Genomic DNA, 20,545 nt, shown 5'->3' with positions numbered 1-20,545 from the left:
TTCACAGCAAGAGGTTCTGCAGCAGCACTTTATTTTTCTGCACCTATATACATGATTAGAGCAGAAGTGTGAATGTTATATGGGGCCAGTCCTGCTATGAGCACCCTCACCCCTCCTCCTCCTCCTCTCAGTCCAAAAAGCTGCCAGGCTGCCCCTGCTAGCTGAGCAGTGTATTATAACAGGAGCAGCCTGTTTATCTGAGAAGGGCACAGCTGTAGCTCTCGCCTCTCCCCATTGGTTCCCAGCAGCGGTGGTAACACTTCCCATTGCTGGCTGGGGAGGGGGAGCAGGGACTGTGTCCAGTGCCAGGCTCTGCGCAGAGACACCACCACCACCACCAAGGAAAGCTCCATATACCAGCAGCACCAAGCCTGAGCCCAGGAGCAATCACACAACAAGGGGGAGAGGCTACAGAGTATTGTGTGCACAGAGGAGTGTCCTCTTACCAACCTGCTCCAACAACACAGTGCTGCTAGGCTGCCACTAACACAGGGAGGAGGGAGGTGGCACCAGCTCCAACATCTGGGGATCTCCATGAAGCCGCAGGATCCCCACAAACTCTGGGCTTTAAACCAGCCACCAGCCCCTGGATCCCCCAAACCAGCCTGTAAGTAGCCTCAATATCTGGGGTGCATGCTCATTATTGCAGGGAGGGAGGGGAGGGGGGTCTGGTCTTTTAAACTGGATGAGACAAGTTTGCAGTCCCCATCTGGACTATTGCTGGTCTAACCCCCCCTGGGGACATTGTCCAGACAACAAGAGGGTTCTGCATTGAGTTTGATCCTCTTCATCTGACACCAACACATGTAGCAGTGCAGGGAAGTCTGTTATAATGTATCTTGTGTCTTTCTAGCTGTGTTTATAAACAATAACAACTTTGTTATGGGGGGGAATCAACCGTGGGAAACAATGATCCAGGCTGGAATTGGCAGCTACATGGTGAAGGCACAGCCGGCAGGAGGGGAGAGAGGAGGGGGGTGTTTGTGGATACAATGAGGTCTGTCTGCACTTCCTTAAACTCTGTGCAACCTGCTGCAGTTGGAACCGACAGGCCTGGGACTGACTGCAAAGGTCACAGACATTGCTTTACCCATAGCCCAGCATGGGGTACACAAATCAGGGGGTTATGCTAGAGGATTGGGCTGGTGGGGGGTGTCTGGAGCCCTACTCTACTTTCTATGTCTTAGCAAGCTATATAATAGTTCATATTGATCTGTGTGTGTGCTAAAAGCCTAATAAGTTATAGCATAAGGACTTTAGTCCTGAAAAGACCTCTAGAAGATTAAAGGGACAGCTAATATAATCTGTAGCTTAGCTCAAGTGTATATGTATGTAAATAGGAGATATAAAGGACAGATATTTTTCTAGTAATCCGTATGGTTCTCTGGAATGGCTTATAGGGAACAATAGATTGCACAGTAAATGTAGAACACGTAGACTTGTGCCCCTTTAAAGTGCTGTCCTGGGCCGCATGCACCTGTACCTAGTCTTGTAGCTGTAGACATGTGTCCTTCCCCAATCCGGCCAGCAGTTGCACCCATGTAATAGATGGCTATAAATGGGGAAGTTGGAACTTTAAAAGGCAGCAAGCGGCGTGGTTGGCTGGTAGTTAGATTTGCTGTAACATATGGCATTAAGAGGAGCACAGCTGGAGGTAGCATTTCTATCCTAGTGAACTCAGAGCAGCTGACTTTCCAGCTTGCTGTGTAATTAGCAAAGCGAGCACTCCCAGCCTCCTCCTCCCTCACACTCTGCACTGACACAGAGACACAAACTACTGCTGCTACTCACTGCTTGTCTGTTGGAGACCTTGTAATGCCACAAACCATGGCAGAGACCAAAGCTAGATCACCCTAAAACTCCCAGGGGTATAACCCATGAGCCGGTCCATTCTATTATTGCAAAGGGGGGAAGGTAAGACTGTCACGAAGCAGGCGATGCAAAAAAAAAAAAGTAAATTTTATAGCAATGACTTTTTTTTTTTTTGCAGTTTTATATTGGCATAGTAGGTGGCGGGTTTTGTTTGTGGCTTTTTGTAATATCCCCGTTGTGTAAATACGTATTTGTGATCGCAACGTCTTCGTAGTACGCACAAGTTGAATTAAGTTTTAGACAGCTGCCAAGACTTGTGTTTAAAAGGCAGCAGTTACCATAACTACTCGATCGCTGCACTGACCAGGAAGGGGACAAAGCTTTGAAAACTGCCTCCTGGAAGCCATTGTTTATTTAAAATCAAGTTTTTCCTGTTCCTGGCAGGTGCAGTTAGATGAGAACCTTGTTTTATAAATGCAACTTGCCATAGAGAATTGAGCGGTGGATGTTATGTGCTTCGCTTTTTCCATGTGGTGCTACAGCCAGATCTTTATTGCAGCTGCTAAGAGGATTTAGTTGACTGTAACATTCAAGTTTTTCCTGTTTTTTTAAACAGGTTATGAAGGAAGAATGGAGTTTCCAGACCATAGCCGCCAGTTGCTGCAATGTCTGAGTCAGCAGCGTCACCAGGGTTTCCTGTGTGACTGTACTGTTTTAGTTGGGGAAGCTCAGTTCCAAGCTCACAGAGCTGTATTGGCGTCTTGCAGCATGTACTTCCATCTTTTCTACAGGGACCAGCTAGACAAAAGGGACATTGTACATCTGAACAGTGACATTGTCACGGCCCCAGCATTCAGTCTGCTGCTTCAATTCATGTATGAAGGGAAGCTGGAATTCAACAACCTCCCAGTAGAAGACGTGCTGGCCGCTGCAAGCTATCTTCACATGTATGACATTGTAAAAGTCTGCAAGGGCAAGCTTAAAGATAAAGAACTCCATTTGGGAGAAAAAGCAGTCGACGACGGGTCGGACTTGGAGAAAGAGGATGGGTTGTCCGATGCCGATGGACCTCGAGGATGTATCTTAGATAAAGAAAAAATGTCTACCACTGAACGTGAGAAACCGGCCTGGAAAGAAAAGGTCATTAGGCTACCGGGCCGGTCCCCCGACTTGATAGGTGTCAATTCAGTTCCTACAGAGGCTGTGTCATGTAAGACAGCAGCTGGAAAAACAAAGGCCAGTGTCAATAGTTCTTCATGCCCTTTGTCCCAGAGATCTGCTAACCATACACAGCCTCCAAGTGATGGGGATTGTGCTCTGGATTTGTCTTTCAAGCCAATGTCTGGGAGAGATTCCTTACACCCCTCCTACGTCTTTGGACAGCTGGCTTCCGACAGCCAGCAGCAGGGCACTGTGCCACTTGTTAAAGATGAACAAGGCTTGTTGTCAGAACAGGAGGACAGTGAAGCAAAGAGTCCAAAGAGTCAACATGTTGGGAATTCAGCCAAAAACCTAATGACAGGGTTAGGACACATGTTCGCAGGAAATGGAAATTCTCACGTTCGGGAAGAAGACTTGTATCACGACCGAGACGAGAGTGAAGATGACATGGACTCCTCAGATCTTTCTACATCAGGTGTCCTTGTGTCTCCAGGACAGATTTGCATATGTCCTTTGTGTAGTAAAGTTTTCCCAAGTCCTCATGTTCTGCAGCTTCATCTCAGTTCCCACTTCCGAGACAGAGACGGTTCTCGGATCAAGATGTCCCCCGATGGTTCTGTTCCCACCTGTACGATATGCGGCAAAACTTTCTCATGTATGTACACCTTAAAGAGACATGAACGTACGCACTCCGGAGAAAAGCCTTACACGTGTGGCCAGTGTGGGAAAAGTTTCCAATATTCCCATAACCTCAGCCGTCACGCGGTGGTTCACACACGGGAAAAGCCACATGCGTGTAAGTGGTGTGAGAGACGATTCACCCAGTCGGGTGACTTGTACAGACACATCCGTAAGTTTCACTGTGGCCTGGTCAAGTCGTTGGTTGTGTAGTAATGAATGATGTAAATTTTGATTGTAAGGTCCATTTTGAGCTCTGTAATCTGTTATGACACTGATACCACAAAGTGCATCACCCCATCTCCCCCCCCCCCCCCGCAATTAATATATATATTTGATTTGTTCTGCTGTTAAAACGAATGTGGCAGATTATCGCAAACGTCAAAGAAGGGTCATCGTTGAAGTGTCCACAAATTACTCACAATCCCCTGCTTAACACATGTTGGTTACATCTGGCTTGATACCCTTAGGGTATGTGCACACACACTAATTACGCCCGTAATGGACGGACGTATTTCGGCCGCAAGTACCGGACCGAACACAGTGCAGGGAGCCGGGCTCCTAGCATCATACTTATGTACGATGCTAGGAGTCCCTGCCTCGCTGCAGGACCACTGTCACGTACTGAAAACATGATTACAGTACGGGACAGTTGTCCTGCAGCGAGGCAGAGACTCCTAGCATCGTACATAAGTATGATGCTAGGAGCCCGGCTCCCTGCACTGAGTTCGGTCCGGGACTTGCGGCCGAAATACGTCCGTCAATTACGGACGTAATTAGTGTGTGTACGCACATACCCTTAGATGCAGGAATATCCCAAACATAGGCACTCATTACTATAACTACCTAATATTCTATTGATGTAGCAGAGCTGAGTTAGGCATCAACTGTAACATATTGTGTTTAACTTATCACAAAGGGCAGCAGGTAAACCTATTGCTTTATCTTAACTCGGAAAGCTGAAAGTTGCAGTGACAAATTCAGCACTGCTACATCTGTACATCTGGCAGCATGTCCTAGTCGCAGATTAAAGTTTTCGATCAACATTTCAGTCAGCAGTATTTAGGATGTGGTTCACAATTTCCTGTGCTGATCACTTGGTATAGGTAAAGTATTGAACATTTGATAAATGTTCGGTGGCTTCAAAGTATTGACTATTAAAATTCAAATAATTATAGTGTTTCTGTGCCCGGTTGACGATGTGCATCTTGTTAGCCTGATGAATTTTCTCATTTTGGCTCCATTTATTAATATGAAGTGCACAGAGCACAATATAATACTATGGCCCTGATTTATCAGAGCTGTCTAGCAGAAAACAGGCCTCGTTGCCCATAGCAACCAATCAGAGCTCAGCTTACATTTTCTAATCGGCTCTATAATAATGAAAGCTGCTCTGTGATTGGTTGCCAGGGGCAACAAGGCCTGTCTTACTGTTAGACAGTTTTGAACAATGAGGCCCTAAATGTGTTCCCTCATCTGAAGCAGATGAAGTGTTTAGTATTTGTTTCTAAGACGGTTATAAGATATATATAAAAATTTGGTGACAACCAGATAGACTTGTTTCACAATGCAAATGACTTTATGGCATGATGACAGCTATCTGTTGCAATCCGCACAGGAAACATTGTACTGTCAATGTTTAACTGATATGTTATGACAAACGTCTTAAATATTCCCGGACTGATAAGCTATAGTATTCAAAGGCTGACAGACACTGTGTCTGTTGTATTCCCAGAATCCTCTGCAAAGTCTTAAAAGACATAGCTGAAACTTCTAGCAACCAATCAGAAATGAGCTGTGGTCAGTCTTTCCCAGGGGTGGCCAAGAATGTGACCGAAAAATAAAAAAGTTCAAAAAGTTAGCAAATTTCTGATGGAATTAGCTATCGAATTTAGACCGGTCCTGGTCTAGTCCATCGAGAATGTAGGGAACAATGGTCTAATTGTTTGCTATGGGTTGCAGCGTGTTTGTGCCATTCGCATGAAGTTATAATAGTCCTACATGAAGTAGAGACAGTTCATAAATGAAGAAATTATCTTCCGACTTGGGAAGCGCTCCATTTTATATGCCAATATAAAATGTGTTTTTATTTTGAAGTGCCAATTGTTGGCTCGTGCTAAAAATCTTAAGTTTCTATTGGCATTTAAAAGATAAATGAAACTTTATGATCCTAATTATTACAAAAAAAAAAAGAAGATGCCCTTAATGAGTTTTTATGATTCCCAAATGTCCGTGTAATGTGAGGAAATATATTTATACGCCAACACAGTGTCATTCTTGTTCTGTGTTCACATTGTGACTCTTTTCCTAACTGCTGTTACATTCACGTTGAAGGTATGATTTAGAATTTTTTTTTATTTTATTTCCTTTAATATGTGTGAACATCATTTTTTAATAGGCTTCACCAAGGTACAATAGTTTTATTTACTGGTTAGTTATGTTATTTTGCTGTGATTTGAAAATAGCACTGAAAAAAAAAAAAACTACTAAAATTAAGTTATTTCTTTTTTGTTTTTTTATTTTTTATTTTTTTTGTTCCTGACGGTACTTGATATAGTATTTATTAGTTTTTATTTGAAGTGAAATGATTTTATAATTTAGAGATTCTATTTAGCATTGTGTTCTTTTTCACCCTTTCGAGATGCGCGATCATCGACGAAATGGGAGTAATTGCTGTATGTTTGATTTTTTTTTTTTTTTTGTCTTTAAAATATTTAATTTATGTATACTTTAATAAAACATGGTAAAGTAATATTAGACACTGGTAAACAACAAGGAAAGTTTACATCCGCTTCTCTCGCCTGATGAACATAAGTATAATAAAAAAGGTAAAAAAATATATATATATATATAAATCCAGTTGTGCAATGTCCAATTACCTTGTTTTTTTTTTTTTCTGTTTGTTTGAAAGCAATGTCATTTGCACTTATTTTTTGAGTCAATAACACTGATATCTTTGGTAGATAAAAAAAACAAACTTGCATATTTGCATTTAGCATTTCTTTATGAACACATTGCACAGATGCAGTTTGGGTATAATAAATCTGTAATTATTTTTTGAATCTGTACCTGCTCTGCAGAGCTGCTCATGGGTTTTAACACTGGATGTGAAATATAATCACGCCAATGCTGTGAAATCACTGAAAATTATCAGTTGCTAGTTCTCCTTGAAGTGACGAAAATGTATATGTAAAAAAAACAAAAAACAACAAAAAAAACACTAATTATTTCTGTATAAAGTTTTATACTATATAATATGTAGACAGACAGGTTGGCTTGGAATATATTTTATAAAAAAAATATTTTGCTGTTCTACAATTTTTTTTGTTTTCTTTGTAATTCTTTTATCTTTTTAGTTTTGTGTGGTGTTTAAGTACAATTTTTTTTTCAGTGTGTGTTAAACTGACAATCGTGAATAGGATTGATGTCTTTATATTTTTTTTTTCCTTTTGTCAAAAAAATAAAATCTAAATCTGTTAAATTCTGGTTATTTTTTTTTTAATTTTAATTTTTGTCCTTTTTTCTTCAACTTTGGCTTTGAATTACCTGGTGTGTATATATTTTGTAATGATCAATAAAAACAGATGTTTACTACGATACAACAAAGCTTACTAATCTTAAACCTACTCCAGGGTTGTCTTCTAATGGAACAAATAATTTCCTTTTAATCGGGGCATTTACTGGTGCTCAATTTGATGCCGGAAGGAATGAAGGCTTATCTGTAGACAAAAGACACTGTCCATGGAGATTATTAAGACCTAGTATAAGTCATTGACAATACCCATAGTGTTAGTACTGTATCTACTTCACGTTCTTAATTCTATCGAGTGAACTTAGAACCTCAAAAATGAACATTTGTTTTATTTTTGCATTTTTTTTTCTGGTAGAACATGATTGAAAATACCCTATACTTCAGTGAGGTCAAATACTAGATCAACCCTCAAAAGGGCTTCTTCTTTTTGAAGGGTGGTGTGATGTTGATGTTTTTGAAAAAAGTGGTTTGCCAACTTCATATCTCGTTCCACATCTAGGCAGCCATGAGCGCAGCTGGAGTCCTCCCAGGCCAAACCTTTTGAGGTCAAAATTTGTAACTTTTTAATTTCTACTGGTTTGCTTTAGTGACATACATTGGCAATCGGGAAACTGTTGAGCTGTCCCCATACCTGTTAGGTCGTAGTCCAATTCCACAAAAATTTACAGGTCTACATTTTTAGGTCTTTATGCCCGATCCATAAGCCTTTTGAGGTAAGAATAGTAGTGGTCAACTTTGAGCTTCCTGGCAACAGTCACATCCCTAATTTAAAGGATTCCAGTCATTCTATAAAGAAAATGTATATTTTGCTGGTGATAACACATATCTGTAATACATATTAAGTTTTAAGAGATTATAAAACAGGTCTGCTTATCTTTTCTTCTCCCAGAAACAGCGCCACTCTTATCCATGGACTGTGTCAGTACTGCAGCTCGGCCTCATTCAGATTATAAGGTTGCCAAACCAATCACAGTGGCGCTGTTTCTGGGGAAAACTAGAGCTTTTTTTCCTAATCTCATACAACCCTTGTCAGGGCCTCCCATCTTTTTTAACTAAGACATGTTCATGTTTGGAAGAAAATGATAGAGGAAATAGAAAATTTAAGTTGGAACTCAGGACAGTCACCAGTGATGAAAGATTAGCAGTGGTAATAACAAGAATAGGGCCTGAGCTGTGACCACTTACGTTCAATTTAATGGACACCAGAGCAGTCGGAACAATTTCTTGTTCTACTCCAATGGTTCCTAACCATAAATTATCAAAATGATTTTACTTCTCAGTTGGCCTCAACTGTGTGTTTTAGTAGAATACTCCTGGTTTTACTAAATTTGTGGTAGGAGGTTGTTAAAAAAATGGATAATTTTTTTATTTTTGGGTCACATATCAAATTCCTTTTTTTTGTAACTAAAAAGTCATTCAACGTTTATTGCCCTTTCGATGTTTTTTTCAGAAAATATCATATAGTATATTGTATTATGCACCAGTCGCACGTGAAGAGCTTTAACAGCTGGAGCACTGCGACAACTGCCAAACCCTTAAAGCAGCCGTGATCGAACAGCTGGGGCAAGAGAACAGCTGGAGGACCCCAGCAGCTGGGGCAAGAGAACAGCTGGAGGACCCCAGCAGCTGGGGCAAGAGATCAGCTGGAGGACCCCAGCAGCTGACAAGCTTCAACAGCTGGAGACATTCAACAGCCAGTTGAGTCTGAAAAGTTCATGGAGGGATACGCTTGGCCTTTCCTAAATTGTTTGCTTTAAATCTTTCGTTGAAATCTTTTATTAGCGGGTCCAGCTTGATTATAATGGACGGCACAGATGTATTGACGGGTTGAGTACCTTAGAAATGGTTGTATATAATTTTATACGCGTATCCTTTTTGATTCCTAGGCTGGGTTGACATTGAGTTTTGGTACTGCGCTCCGCGTATACATTGGTAAGTTCTGCCGCCATAAACGTGTCCATAGACTTTTATTCGCAAGAGTTTGGCTAGTATAGGTCGGTAAACGGTACATTTGACTTAATTGTACACTACGCTTTTAAATACAACTTTTATTTTTAGGGTTTTTTTATTCATTGGGAGTCCATGTCAGACGTATGTAACGAACGATAGGAAAACCTGCAGCATGCTCGGAATTCAGTGCGGATTCTTTCCACGTGTAAGGCCTCGTGCACACGAACGTGTTTTTGCGTCCGCAATTCACCAATGGGTTGGATTGCAAGCAATGGGCAGATGTTTGCAGGCGTAATGGAGCCGTCTTTTCAGGCGTAATTCGAGGCGTAAAATGCCTGAATCACGTCTGAAAATAGGTCGTGTGAACATACCCGAATAGTGAACACCTTATATTACATTAATATTTTTTATCAGTCATACCGGGGATCCCTTGGGAACTCCAGATGAAATGATTCTGAGCCCCCCCCCCCCTAACTGTACAGAACTTTTCATTGCATTGTAATCCTTGTACCCACAGGACATTTTATTAAGTGATTGGCTCCAAATGGGGATGTCTTCTGATGGTACTTTAAAGGGGTTGTACAGGATTAGAAAAACATGTCTGCTTTCTTCCAGAAACAGTGCCACACCTGTTCATGGGTTGTGTCTGGTATTGCAGGTCAGCTCTATTGAAATGAATGGGGCTTAGCTGGAGTACCAGACACAACCTGTGAACAGGTGTGGCACTGTTTCTGGAAGAAAGTAGTCATGTTTTTGTAATCCTGGAAAACCCCGTTAATGGTCCATTGGAGAATCCTCTAGTGGGCCAGTTCGACCCTGGGTCTCACCCTCTCTTCACAAGGATATGCATTATAAATAGCACCAATAGTGTATAATACTTCAGACACTTGCCTGGAGATTTGCTCTGAAATTAATATTACAACCCAAAATCGAAAGTCTGCCTGTTGACCGGCTGTTACTCAGTAGGTTCTAGAAATCTCGGGACTTCCCTGCCGCTTGCTCTATCATGTCACCTCAGTCCTGGGTATTTCAGCAGTAAGGAGAACGCTGGCAAGCCGAGAAATGATTAGATAACACAAAGCTAAAATAGATTTTTACGAAGGGTCAGTGCAATGTCATCGCCTTCTCAAATTCATCTGAGGGCCGTCCAGCGGAACTTGTTCTTCCTGCTCTTATGTTTTGTCTACAACACCTGAGCAACCGTAGAAACTCAACTGTGGCACCGAGATATTTCTGGGTAGTCCGTTCCTTGCGGTGAGCTCAGGGTATGGCTCGGGGCCTGGGTGCAAGTACAAAAGCCGTCTGAAGAACATGGCGGTGGGGGTCTGTTTTATGCAAGTGAGGCACTGAAGTTGCTGTCCTTCCCTTGTAGTCATGGGGAACACAACCAGGATGATATATATGTATAGACTGAGCCAGGGCACAAGAAGAGAAAGACTTGGTACCACCATGGGCGTTGCTGGGAGAGGGCAACCTGGGGGGGCGGGCACCAATAAGCCGCTCTGCTTTGGCCAGGTTATTTAGATACATGGTTAGGGCAGAAAACTAAATCTTTGAAGGAAAGTCTTGCTGTGACAATGGAAAAAATGCCTCCTGGGTGTCCCATTTACAGTTTTACTTCTGCTTTGCAAGTAGTTCTCGGAATTGTTTCTACAACCGCTTCCATGGGAAATAGGAAGAAAAACACATGATTAAAAAAAAAAAAAACGCAAAAAAAGAAAAAAACCCCCAACATTTTCATGAAAGGAGTTCACTGCCACATATTGTGACCCGCATTTTTTTCAGAACTAGCCGCAATGTTAAAATAGTACAGCGGCCAAAATATACCAAGGTGTGCCTGGATTAGGGGTGCTTGTTTTCCTCTTCCCCTAAAGTATTAGGGTATGTTCACACGGCCAAATTTCAGACGTATACGAGGCGTATTTTGCCTCGTTTTACGTCTGGAAATACGTCTCAAATACGTCGGCAAACATCTGCCCATTCATTTGAATGGGTTTGCCGACGTACTGTGCAGACGACCTGTTATTTACGCGTCGTCGTTTGACAGCTGTCAAACGACGACGCGTAAAAATACAGCCTCGTCAAAAGAAGTGCAGGACACTTCTTTGGACGTTTTTGGAGCCGTTTTCTCATAGACTCCAATGAAAACAGCTCCAAAAACGGACGTATAAAACGCCGCGAAAACGGTGTGAAAACGCCGCGAAAAATGCGAGTTGGTAAAAAATGTCTGAAAAGCAGGGTCTGTTTTCCCTTGAAAACAGCTCTGGATTTTCAGACGTTTTTGTTGACTACGTGTGAACATACCCTAACCTGCCACGGTGGCCCCATTCACTGCCCAACTTATTCACGGTCTTTGCATTTTAGGGTAGTGTGTTAAAGGGAACCGGTCACATCAAACGTGCAGTCCGACCTGCGTGCAGTACGTTATAGAGCAGGAGGGGCTGAGCAGATTCATATATAGTTTTGTCAAAGATTCAGGATCACCTGTAATTTATTGATTTAAATCCCTGCTAACTCTGGGCTTAAATGTCCAGTGGGCGGTCCTACTATGATTGGCAGCTATTTTGGTGATCACACTCATACAGTGGAGGCTGTCAATCAATGGTTGGGTCCACCCATTGGACTCTTTAGTCCACAGTAAGCGGGGATCTCAATTAATAAATGACGGGTTATCCTGAAGATTTTTTTTTACAAAACTATATATCAATCTGCTCAGCTCCTCCTGCTCTATAACATGCTGCCTGCAGATAGGACACCATGTTTTACATTATAGGTTCACTTTAAGGACCCCCACTACAGAGACTTCCGCACTTTATAAATTCTTTATTTTGTATTTTACAACAACTTGCAGTTAATACACACATCATATGTCCTCAGCATATGAAATTAACATTTGACATTTAACAATTAACAATATAAAGGCAGTGCAATAGAAACAATGACTTTCACAACCCAAATTGCAAATAGGCAATTCCCACATATTTTAGATCCTCAAGATATATTTCACTTCAAAGTCATTTCCTCTTGGATTCCTATCGAGATACATACAAAGAAAAGAAAATAACATACAATACCATAACTGACAATAAAATAAATCAGAATACACTACATTCAGAACAAAAAGAAAAGAAAATTGCACATCATAAGGTAACAATCCATATCTCCATCACATTGGATCTTCTGCGTATATTATAAGAACCATAGCTCGCTAATACTTTCATATCCCTATATCCATAGGGCTGGCTGTCTCCCGGGCGCCCCCTTCTCCTAATTAGCACCCCCTGCAGGGTCTGACACCAATCCCTTACACCTCCCCCAGGTAAAGAGGACAATAGACCACAATTCCCCTCACCTGTTGACCTTCATTGAACGCTTACTCCGCATCTTCAGACTTCCGCACTTTAAATGGCCGGAATACAGATGCATGTTAGCTTCAATATTACGACCAGAACCCCCAGATCACCTATTGAAACTAAAGGCCATTTTATACGGGCTAATTATCGAGGCAAACGAGCGTTCATGTGAACGGTCGTTCCCGATCATTGCCCTGTGTAAACAGGGCAACGATCAGCCGATGAATGAGCAAACGCTCGTTCATCGGCTAATCACATAATTTATGCAGCCAGAAAATATCGTTGTCGGCAGCACATCTCCCTGTGTAAACCGGGCGATGTGCTGCCAACATGATAGAAACGTATGAGGACGAGCGATCGGAATAACGATTGCTCGTCCCCAAACATAGCTCCTTGAGGAATGAGCAAACGAGCGCCGATCAACGAGCTGCCTCGTTGATCGGAGCTCGTTTACACGGTCCGCGTCGGGCCGTGTAAGGGGACCCTAACTTAGATCATCATAAATCCCATTCAAATGGGGAATATTTATTTTCGTTCCTAAAACAGATGATCAACTTCAGGCGGTTTTGGCAGCAGGCTCACAATGCTAGGCTTCACCCATAGAATATATGGGGCTCTGCTCTACCTTCATATGACTCTTAGTTTTTTCTTTTAGATTAAGGGAAATCGGAAGCAGAACGCCTCCAAACATCTGCCCATTGATTTCAATGGGAAACACGGCGTTCTGCTCCGACAGGTCGTTTTTTTGCGCGGGCGTTTTGAAAAACGGCCGCGAAAAAAGTGCACGGCACTTCTTGGTGCCGTTTTTCATTGACTCTATAGAAAACGGCTCCAAAAACGGCCGTAAAAAACGCAGCGAAAATCGCGAGTGGCTTCAAAAACGTCTGAAAATCAGGAGCTGTTTTCCCTTGAAAACAGCTCCGTATTTTCAGACGTTTTTGTGTTTGCGTGTAAACATACCCTAATAAGGAAACAAATAGACCAGCCAATAACTTGGAGATTACTGTCTCATCTAAGTTGTGCCGACTGGAAAAGAAATTAAAGGGATTCTCCAAAAATACAAGTTTTATATTTCCACCTCAATAAGTTAACTTACTAAGTTGTGAGGGGTCTTTGTATTTAGTAAAATAAAAACATTTTAAATCTATAGACTAAAATAAGAACACTTTTTTTTTTTAAAGAAGTTCGAGCTCCATCTAGTGGTCGTGTGTAGAGTTGCAGACTGATATGTTTGTTGGTAAGCATGGAAACCTGTACATCCCATTACTAGATTAACAGACCGTTACTGTCACTTTCTTGGGAGATGCCGACATGCTTCAAGGAGAAAGTAGTATTTTCCCTGCAGTGAAATTATACCAACACTGACTGTTGGAAGATAGATCACTCAGATCAAGTATACCGATTTTGGCGGTAAAGTGCATATTTTCTTTCGTTTTTACTTCCAAAACCAACAGTAATTTATATAGTTTATTTCATGTTTTACTACTTTCAGAAAGAAAAAAGTATTTGTTAAAAAAAAAAATTTTATTTGGTCTCAAAATTCTCATAAAAAAAATTTGTGTCATCAAATTCTGAGACCCTTAACTTTTTATTTTTCTGTCGATGAAGCGGAGGACATTTTTTGAGGTGCGGGCTGTCCTTTTATTTGCACAATCTTATGGTACTAGCAAACTTTTGATCACTTTTTTAAAAAAATTATTATTATTATGATGCCATTTATAATACTGGTGTCTTCTTATGGGGCAGAGGAGTCTTAAAGGGGTTGTCCAGATTAAGTGCGGTTTTTCATACTGATGACCTATCCACAGGATAGATCATCACTATATGATCTGTGGTGGTCCGACACCTGGACCTTGCACCAATCGGCTGTTCCGGCTGCCTCCAGAAGGCTCCGGTCACAGTATAGTGGCCGTAATGCAGCTCTGCTCCTATTGAAGTGAATAGAAGCAGAACTGCAGTACTACAGCACGGCCGCTATCGAGTATATAGAGCCATCTGCTTCCGGCAATTGGAGGCAGCTGGAACAGCTGATCGGTGCAGGGTCCAGGTGTGGGACCCCCACCGATCATATACTGATGACTTATCCTGTGAATAGGTCATCAGTATGAAAAACCACCCCGAACCTGGACAACCCCTTTAAGTCCCCTCTGCCCCATGAGAAGACACCAGTATTATAAATGGCACATGCTAATTGGGGGCTCTGTTGCAGACTTTGCATCGGGGGCCCTGGAGCTCCAAGCTACGGCTTTGCATTCCGGTAGGGTTTTGCCAAGTAAATGAATATTTTAGGTACAGTGCGTTCTGAAGGACTTTTTGGAGGTAAGTAAAGCATTATAGAGTTCCTCGCAGTTTTGGATTTGCTGGAACGGTGAAGTCGCAGACAGCTGCGGAGTCACCAGTTGCCTGGCTCTGCGATACGGATTATCAATCCAAGCGCACTTTGCTGCTCATACACAACAGTCTCTTCCAGCTACCCTATTGCCAAGAGGCAGTGGACAGAACATGGCAAACTTCCAAGAATCCATGCAAATAACAAAGCTACAGACGCTTTGTACATAGTCATTACAGAAGCCCGGGACACAATGTAATGAGTTTGGTATAACTGAACATCACCTAAATGGAAACTTCTGTCTTAGAAGACATTCTGTGGGTGAATGTACATGGGCAGTATGGGTTCTTAGCTGGTTCAATGCACACCAGGAACATATTGGCATGGTCTGTCCCTGCATTAAACCTACTGTAATCCAATGCAAATATGTAGAAAACTGGGAAGAAGCTGTCACCAAACACAGGTGACATTTATGACAGCCTGTATTCTTCCAAATGCCCAGGTTGTGTTAACAGCACATTGTATGAATGCTAGCTGCCCTAAACAACACCTGATTCTGCAGATGGCGCCTGTAGGCAAGCTGCCCATAGAACTTCTGGGCTTCCCGACAAGACAAAACTTTGCTGCAATAGTCTGCAATCAGGCACTGAGGTTAATACTGTGTGTTTTCTACCAGCTTAATACTGATGGTCTGAGGTGGCTTAGTCAATAATGGTGAATTCCTAGGATACATAAGGGGTTAATGATAATATACCTGGGGGTCTAGAATGGCTTACGTTTTTATCTATGGAGGGTTAGAGGGTGTAAAAATCCAGGTGGTCTAGTGTAGGGGTTGTCCAGGCAGGGGGCTGTTCTTCATAATGATGACCTATCTACGAAATGTTCGGTGGGGATCCGACACCTGGACCCCACACCGATCAGCTGTTTCGGCTGCCTCCAGGCGTCGGAAGTTATGCAGTCATCGGTGCTGGATGCAGATGGCTCCAGTCACAGTATAGCGGCCGTGCTGCAGTACTGCAGCTCTGCTCATATTCAAGTGAATATTCATTACTGCAGTACTGCAGCACGGTCGCTATACAGTGTACGGAGCCATCTGGTTCCAACAAAACTTCCAGTGCCTGTAAGCAACCAAAATGGCCAAATGGTGTGGGTGTCAGACCCCTACCGATCATATACTAATGAGCTATCCTTTCGATAGGTCATCAGTATGAAAAACCATCCTGTGCCTAGACAACCCTTTTAAAACAATTCTGGTAATATTCCTATTAGTATAGGGTTCCCTCGTGATCTAGGGTAGAAAAATGGTTAATACCAGCATCTGTGGTGGTCTAGGTTAGGGAGGCGTTCATATCTGGTGTCCAGTGGCTCTTGTGACAGGAAGCTGAACACAATGGGCTGATCATTTTCAGATGACCAAGGCGGTAATTTATGAAGGCTGGCGTTTCATATGCCAGTCTTAATATAAAGAAAGTTGGGGTAAGATGCGACACGTTTATCAAGAGACGAACGTATCTTTAATGTGTCACATTTTTCGGCCAGCCGTGCGCCATCCATTCCCCCCTTCCCATCGGACATACTGTAAAATAAATAAGTATATTCACCCCACCGCGCTCCTCCTCTCCCCTCTGGGTCCTCTCCGCATGCTGCGTTATGTACAAGGTCCGGTATGTTGTATCAGACGCAGCATGCGGAGGGGAACAGAGCGGTGAGGTGAGCATTAATTGCATTTTTTTTAAATTGTCCATTGGGTGGTAGTATGTTCGGATTGGGGGCAAGGTACAAAGGTATCCTTACCTTGCTACACCCCTGAGATTGCAAATTTTCACTTAATTTATGAAATTTTCTGATGTAGACTGTAATATTTGTTGGGTGGCTGTGGCCCTGCCCTTTTATAAAGCCACACCCCTTTGTATAAAAGTGGTTATGGTGGCGTGAATGGGCCAAAAGTTGTAAATTGCTACTTTGGGCCCTTTTGAAACTTTTCTACACTGGTGTAGAAAGGTTTATAAAGTCCAGTGCCCCAGCGCCGCACATTTGTCTCCATGGACAGGCACAGCACTTCATGTCTATTCACGTAGTGGGATAGGGGAGTCTTGCACAGCCAGGCCACCGCGACTCCTATATAAGGCTTTTTGGGCGCACCACAGAAGAATTGTCAGATTGCTATTGATTATAGAGTCAGCCTTTCTATTGAAGATATTACATTCGAGAATTGTTACTTCTGCAATTAGTCTCTAAACTGGATACAAAATATAACTTCACGTTTATATGATTTGTTGTATCCATTTGGGTCTCATGAATCCTACACTAAGAAGGTCTTGCATGGCCCAGGGTTGAAGTGTCCTGTAAGGCTATAGTGCCACCTACTGTATGTGTTTAATATAACATACTGTTTTGGGACTTTAGAACAGGTACAGTACGGTGTAATAATAGATATCAGTGACTTTTCTTTGTAGGATAGATGAGGATAATGATGCTGCGTTTCTGCCGTCAAAATGGGCATGAGCAATGACTGGATTTCAATGCCATGCTTCATATATTATCCACCATCTGAATCATCTCATCTATGAGGTAAGGAATATACGGTAACCTGCTGCACCCCAAGGGGAATGTGCACGTCATGAGTTAGTGTCAAGTCATTGGGGCTACCGCTTATCCGAGGGGGCCCACAGTGGTCTTTCTTAAAGGATGGGTTTAATATTTACTTTTAATAATAGGGCGTTCCAGACTACACATCCAGATTGCTGTTACAGGGGCGCTCCAGGCTACACATCCAGACTGTTGTTATAGGGGGAGGTCCAGACTACACATCCAGACTGCTGTTATAGGGGGCGCTCCAGACTGCACATCCAGACTGCTGTTATAGGGAGGGCTCCTGACTACACATCCAGATTGCTGTTACAGGGGCGCTCCAGGCTACACATCCATACTGCTGTTATAGGAGATGCTCCAGACTACACATCCAGACTGCTGTTATAGGGGGCGCTCCAGGCTACACATCCATACTGCTGTTATAGGGGGAGCTACAGGCTACACATCCAGACTGCTGTTATAGGGGGGGCTACAGGCTACACATCCAGACTGCTGTTATAGGGGGAGGTCCAGACTGCATATCCAGACTGCTGTTATAGGGGGAGGTCCAGACTGCATATCCAGACTGCTGTTATAGGGGGAGCTCCAGACTACACATCCAGATTGCTGTTATAGGGGGAGCTCCAGACTACACAATCAGACTGCTGTTATAGGCTACACATCAATACTGCTGTTATAGGGGGAGTTACAGGCTACACATCCAGAATGCTGTTATAGGGGCTCTCCAGGCTACACATCCAGACTGCTGTTATAGGGGGCGCCAGGGGCGTAGCTAGGGGGGGGGCAGGCGGGGCATGTGCCCAGGCGCAGTTTAGAGGGGGGCGCCAGCGCCACCTCCTCCTGCACTATAATTGTACCTGTGTCGCAAGGACACAGGTATAATTAGAAGCAATTAGAAGCAGCGCCTTTCCACGAATGAAGTGACTGGTACCTTTTCTACCAGTGACGCTTCCGTCGATGAAAGGCGCTGACTGACTGACAGGGAAAGTCATCCTGCCCAGCCAATCAGCGCCTTTCATAGACGCTGCGTTCAACCCCCAGGAGACCTGCGCAGAAGAGAGCAGGTCTCCATGGCTGCCGGACGGCGTGGGAGCGGGAATAAGGGGAGTTTGAATTGTTTTTTGTTTTTTTTAATCGTAATAAAAGTGTGCGGCTGTATCTTGACTTTGTCTACGGGCGGGACTTTATCTACAGGGGGGGGGACTTTTTCTTCACGGGGGGGCCTTCATCTACAAGGGGGACTTTATCTACACGTGGGGGGTTTATCTACGGGGCGTGTCAATCTACAGGGGGGGCTATATACTGGGGTGGGCTATCTATGGAGCACCATATACAGGGGTGGGCTATAGCTACAGGGGGGGCTATATAGTATATAGCCCCCCCTATAGATATAGCCCCCCTGTAGATATAGCCCCCCTGTAGATATAGTCCCCCTGTAGATATAGTCCCCCTGTAGATATAGTCCCCCTGTAGATATAGTCCCCCTGTAGATAGCCCACCCCTGTAGATATAGTCCCCCAGTAGATATAGTCCCCCCTGTAGATATAGCCCACCCCTGTTTATAGTATCCCACAAATATCTCCCCCTATAGTGCTCCACAGAAAGCCGACCCCTGTATATAGCCCCCTTGTACATATAGTCCACCCCTGTATATAGGGCTCCACAGATAGCCCACCCCTGTATATAGTGCTCCACATATAGCCCACCCCTGTATATAGCCCCCCTGTACATATAGTCCACCCCTGTATATAGTGCTCCACTAGATAGTCCACCCCTGTATATAGGGCTCCACAGATAGCCCACCCCTGTATATAGTGCTCCACAGATAGCCCACCCCTGTATATACTATATACAAGGGTGGGCTATCTGTGGAGCACTATATACAGGGGTGGGCTATCTGTGGAGCACTATATACAGGGGTGGACTATCTAGTGGAGCACTATATACAGGGGTGGACTATATGTACAGGGGGGCTATATACAGGGGTGGGCTATATGTGGAGCACTATATACAGGGGTGGGCTATCTGTGAAACACTATATACAGGGGTGGACTATATGTGGAGCACTATATACAGGGGTGGGCTATATCTACAGGGGGGGCTACATACATGGTTGGGCTATCTGTGGAGCACTATATACAGGAGTGGGCTATATCTACAGGGGGGCTATATACAGGGGTCGGCTATATACAGGGGTGGGCTATCTGTAGAGCACTATATACAGGGGTGGGCTATATCTACAGGGGGCTATATACAGGGTTGGGCTATACGTGGAGCACTATATACAGGGCTGGGCTATATCTACAGGGGGCTATATACAGGGGTGGGCTATCTGTAGAGCACTATAGGGGGAGTTATTTGTGGGACACTATATACAGGGGTGGGCTATATGGGGGCACTATCTACAGGGGGCTCTATGGCAGGCACTCTCTACAGGGGGCACAGTGTGTGTGTGGGACACAGTGTATGGTGCTATTATAATTAGAGGTGCAGTGTATGGCGCTATTATATTTAGGGGCGTAGTGTATGGTATAATGATAACTTTAAATTTATTTATAGGTGCAGAAATGTTGGTAAAGTGAGAAGCTGAAGACATGTGAGCGGCAAACTGCAGAAATGGACCGGGAGAAGTCATCATTGAGGTCTGGACCGGATGGAGAAAAAGAACTAGAATCTGAGACGTCACCGGTGAGTCACTTAATGTAAATATTTATTCTGCCTCTAATCAGTAATGTAGTCACTGTATGATCTGCAGCGAGATGATGGGTGGAATGATTATGATAGGATTTATTTTTGTGAAACAGCATCTCCCAGCATATCCTTACCATTGTTCCAGTGGCGGACACAGACTGCAAAAGGCCCCTGTGCAGATAATGTGCCAGGGCCCCCCCGCCCCCCCCCCCAATACCGACAAAGTTACCTAAACATATATATGCATATAAAAATAAACCTTACTAATAAAAATTATGAAGGAAGATTTATATTGTACATTTTATTACCAGTTTAGAACACAAGTAACACATTTTTTTCCGGGTTAAATTCTTATCTAAACTAAGTCCCTAAATGTGGGCAAAGAAAATGAAAAACCTATACTCACCTCCTCCGGCGCCTCCGTTCCCCCTCCGCAGCCCCTATCCC

General features: G+C 43.3%; 1 protein-coding gene across 1 annotated transcript; it reads left to right on the top strand.

Annotated features, from left to right (window-relative positions):
- Positions 1-320: 320 nt before the first annotated feature.
- On the top strand, positions 321-4,166 carry ZBTB42 (zinc finger and BTB domain containing 42). The gene is made up of 2 exons (XM_075844948.1): positions 321-607; positions 2,429-4,166. The coding sequence occupies exons 1-2, from the start codon at positions 535-537 to the stop codon at positions 3,862-3,864; spliced, it is 1,509 nt and encodes a 502-aa protein (XP_075701063.1). The 5' UTR covers positions 321-534; the 3' UTR covers positions 3,865-4,166.
- Positions 4,167-20,545: the final 16,379 nt, after the last annotated feature.

The sequence above is a fragment of the Rhinoderma darwinii genome, chromosome 12, assembly GCF_050947455.1.
Source record: "Rhinoderma darwinii isolate aRhiDar2 chromosome 12, aRhiDar2.hap1, whole genome shotgun sequence".
NCBI lineage: Eukaryota > Metazoa > Chordata > Amphibia > Anura > Rhinodermatidae > Rhinoderma > Rhinoderma darwinii.
The sequence above is the reverse complement of the archived record's forward strand: the minus strand, read 5'-3'. Positions and strand labels throughout refer to the sequence as shown.

What these genes read in the sequence shown, in the direction of transcription:
- ZBTB42 (XM_075844948.1), top strand. Translation starts at nt 535, where the DNA reads ATGAAGCCGCAGGATCCCCACAAACTCTGGGCTTTAAACCAGCCACCA. An exon ending in TGGATCCCCCAAACCAGCCT is followed by an intron (nt 608 to 2,428) that starts GTAAGTAGCCTC and finishes TTTTTTAAACAG; the next exon opens with GTTATGAAGGAAGAATGGAG.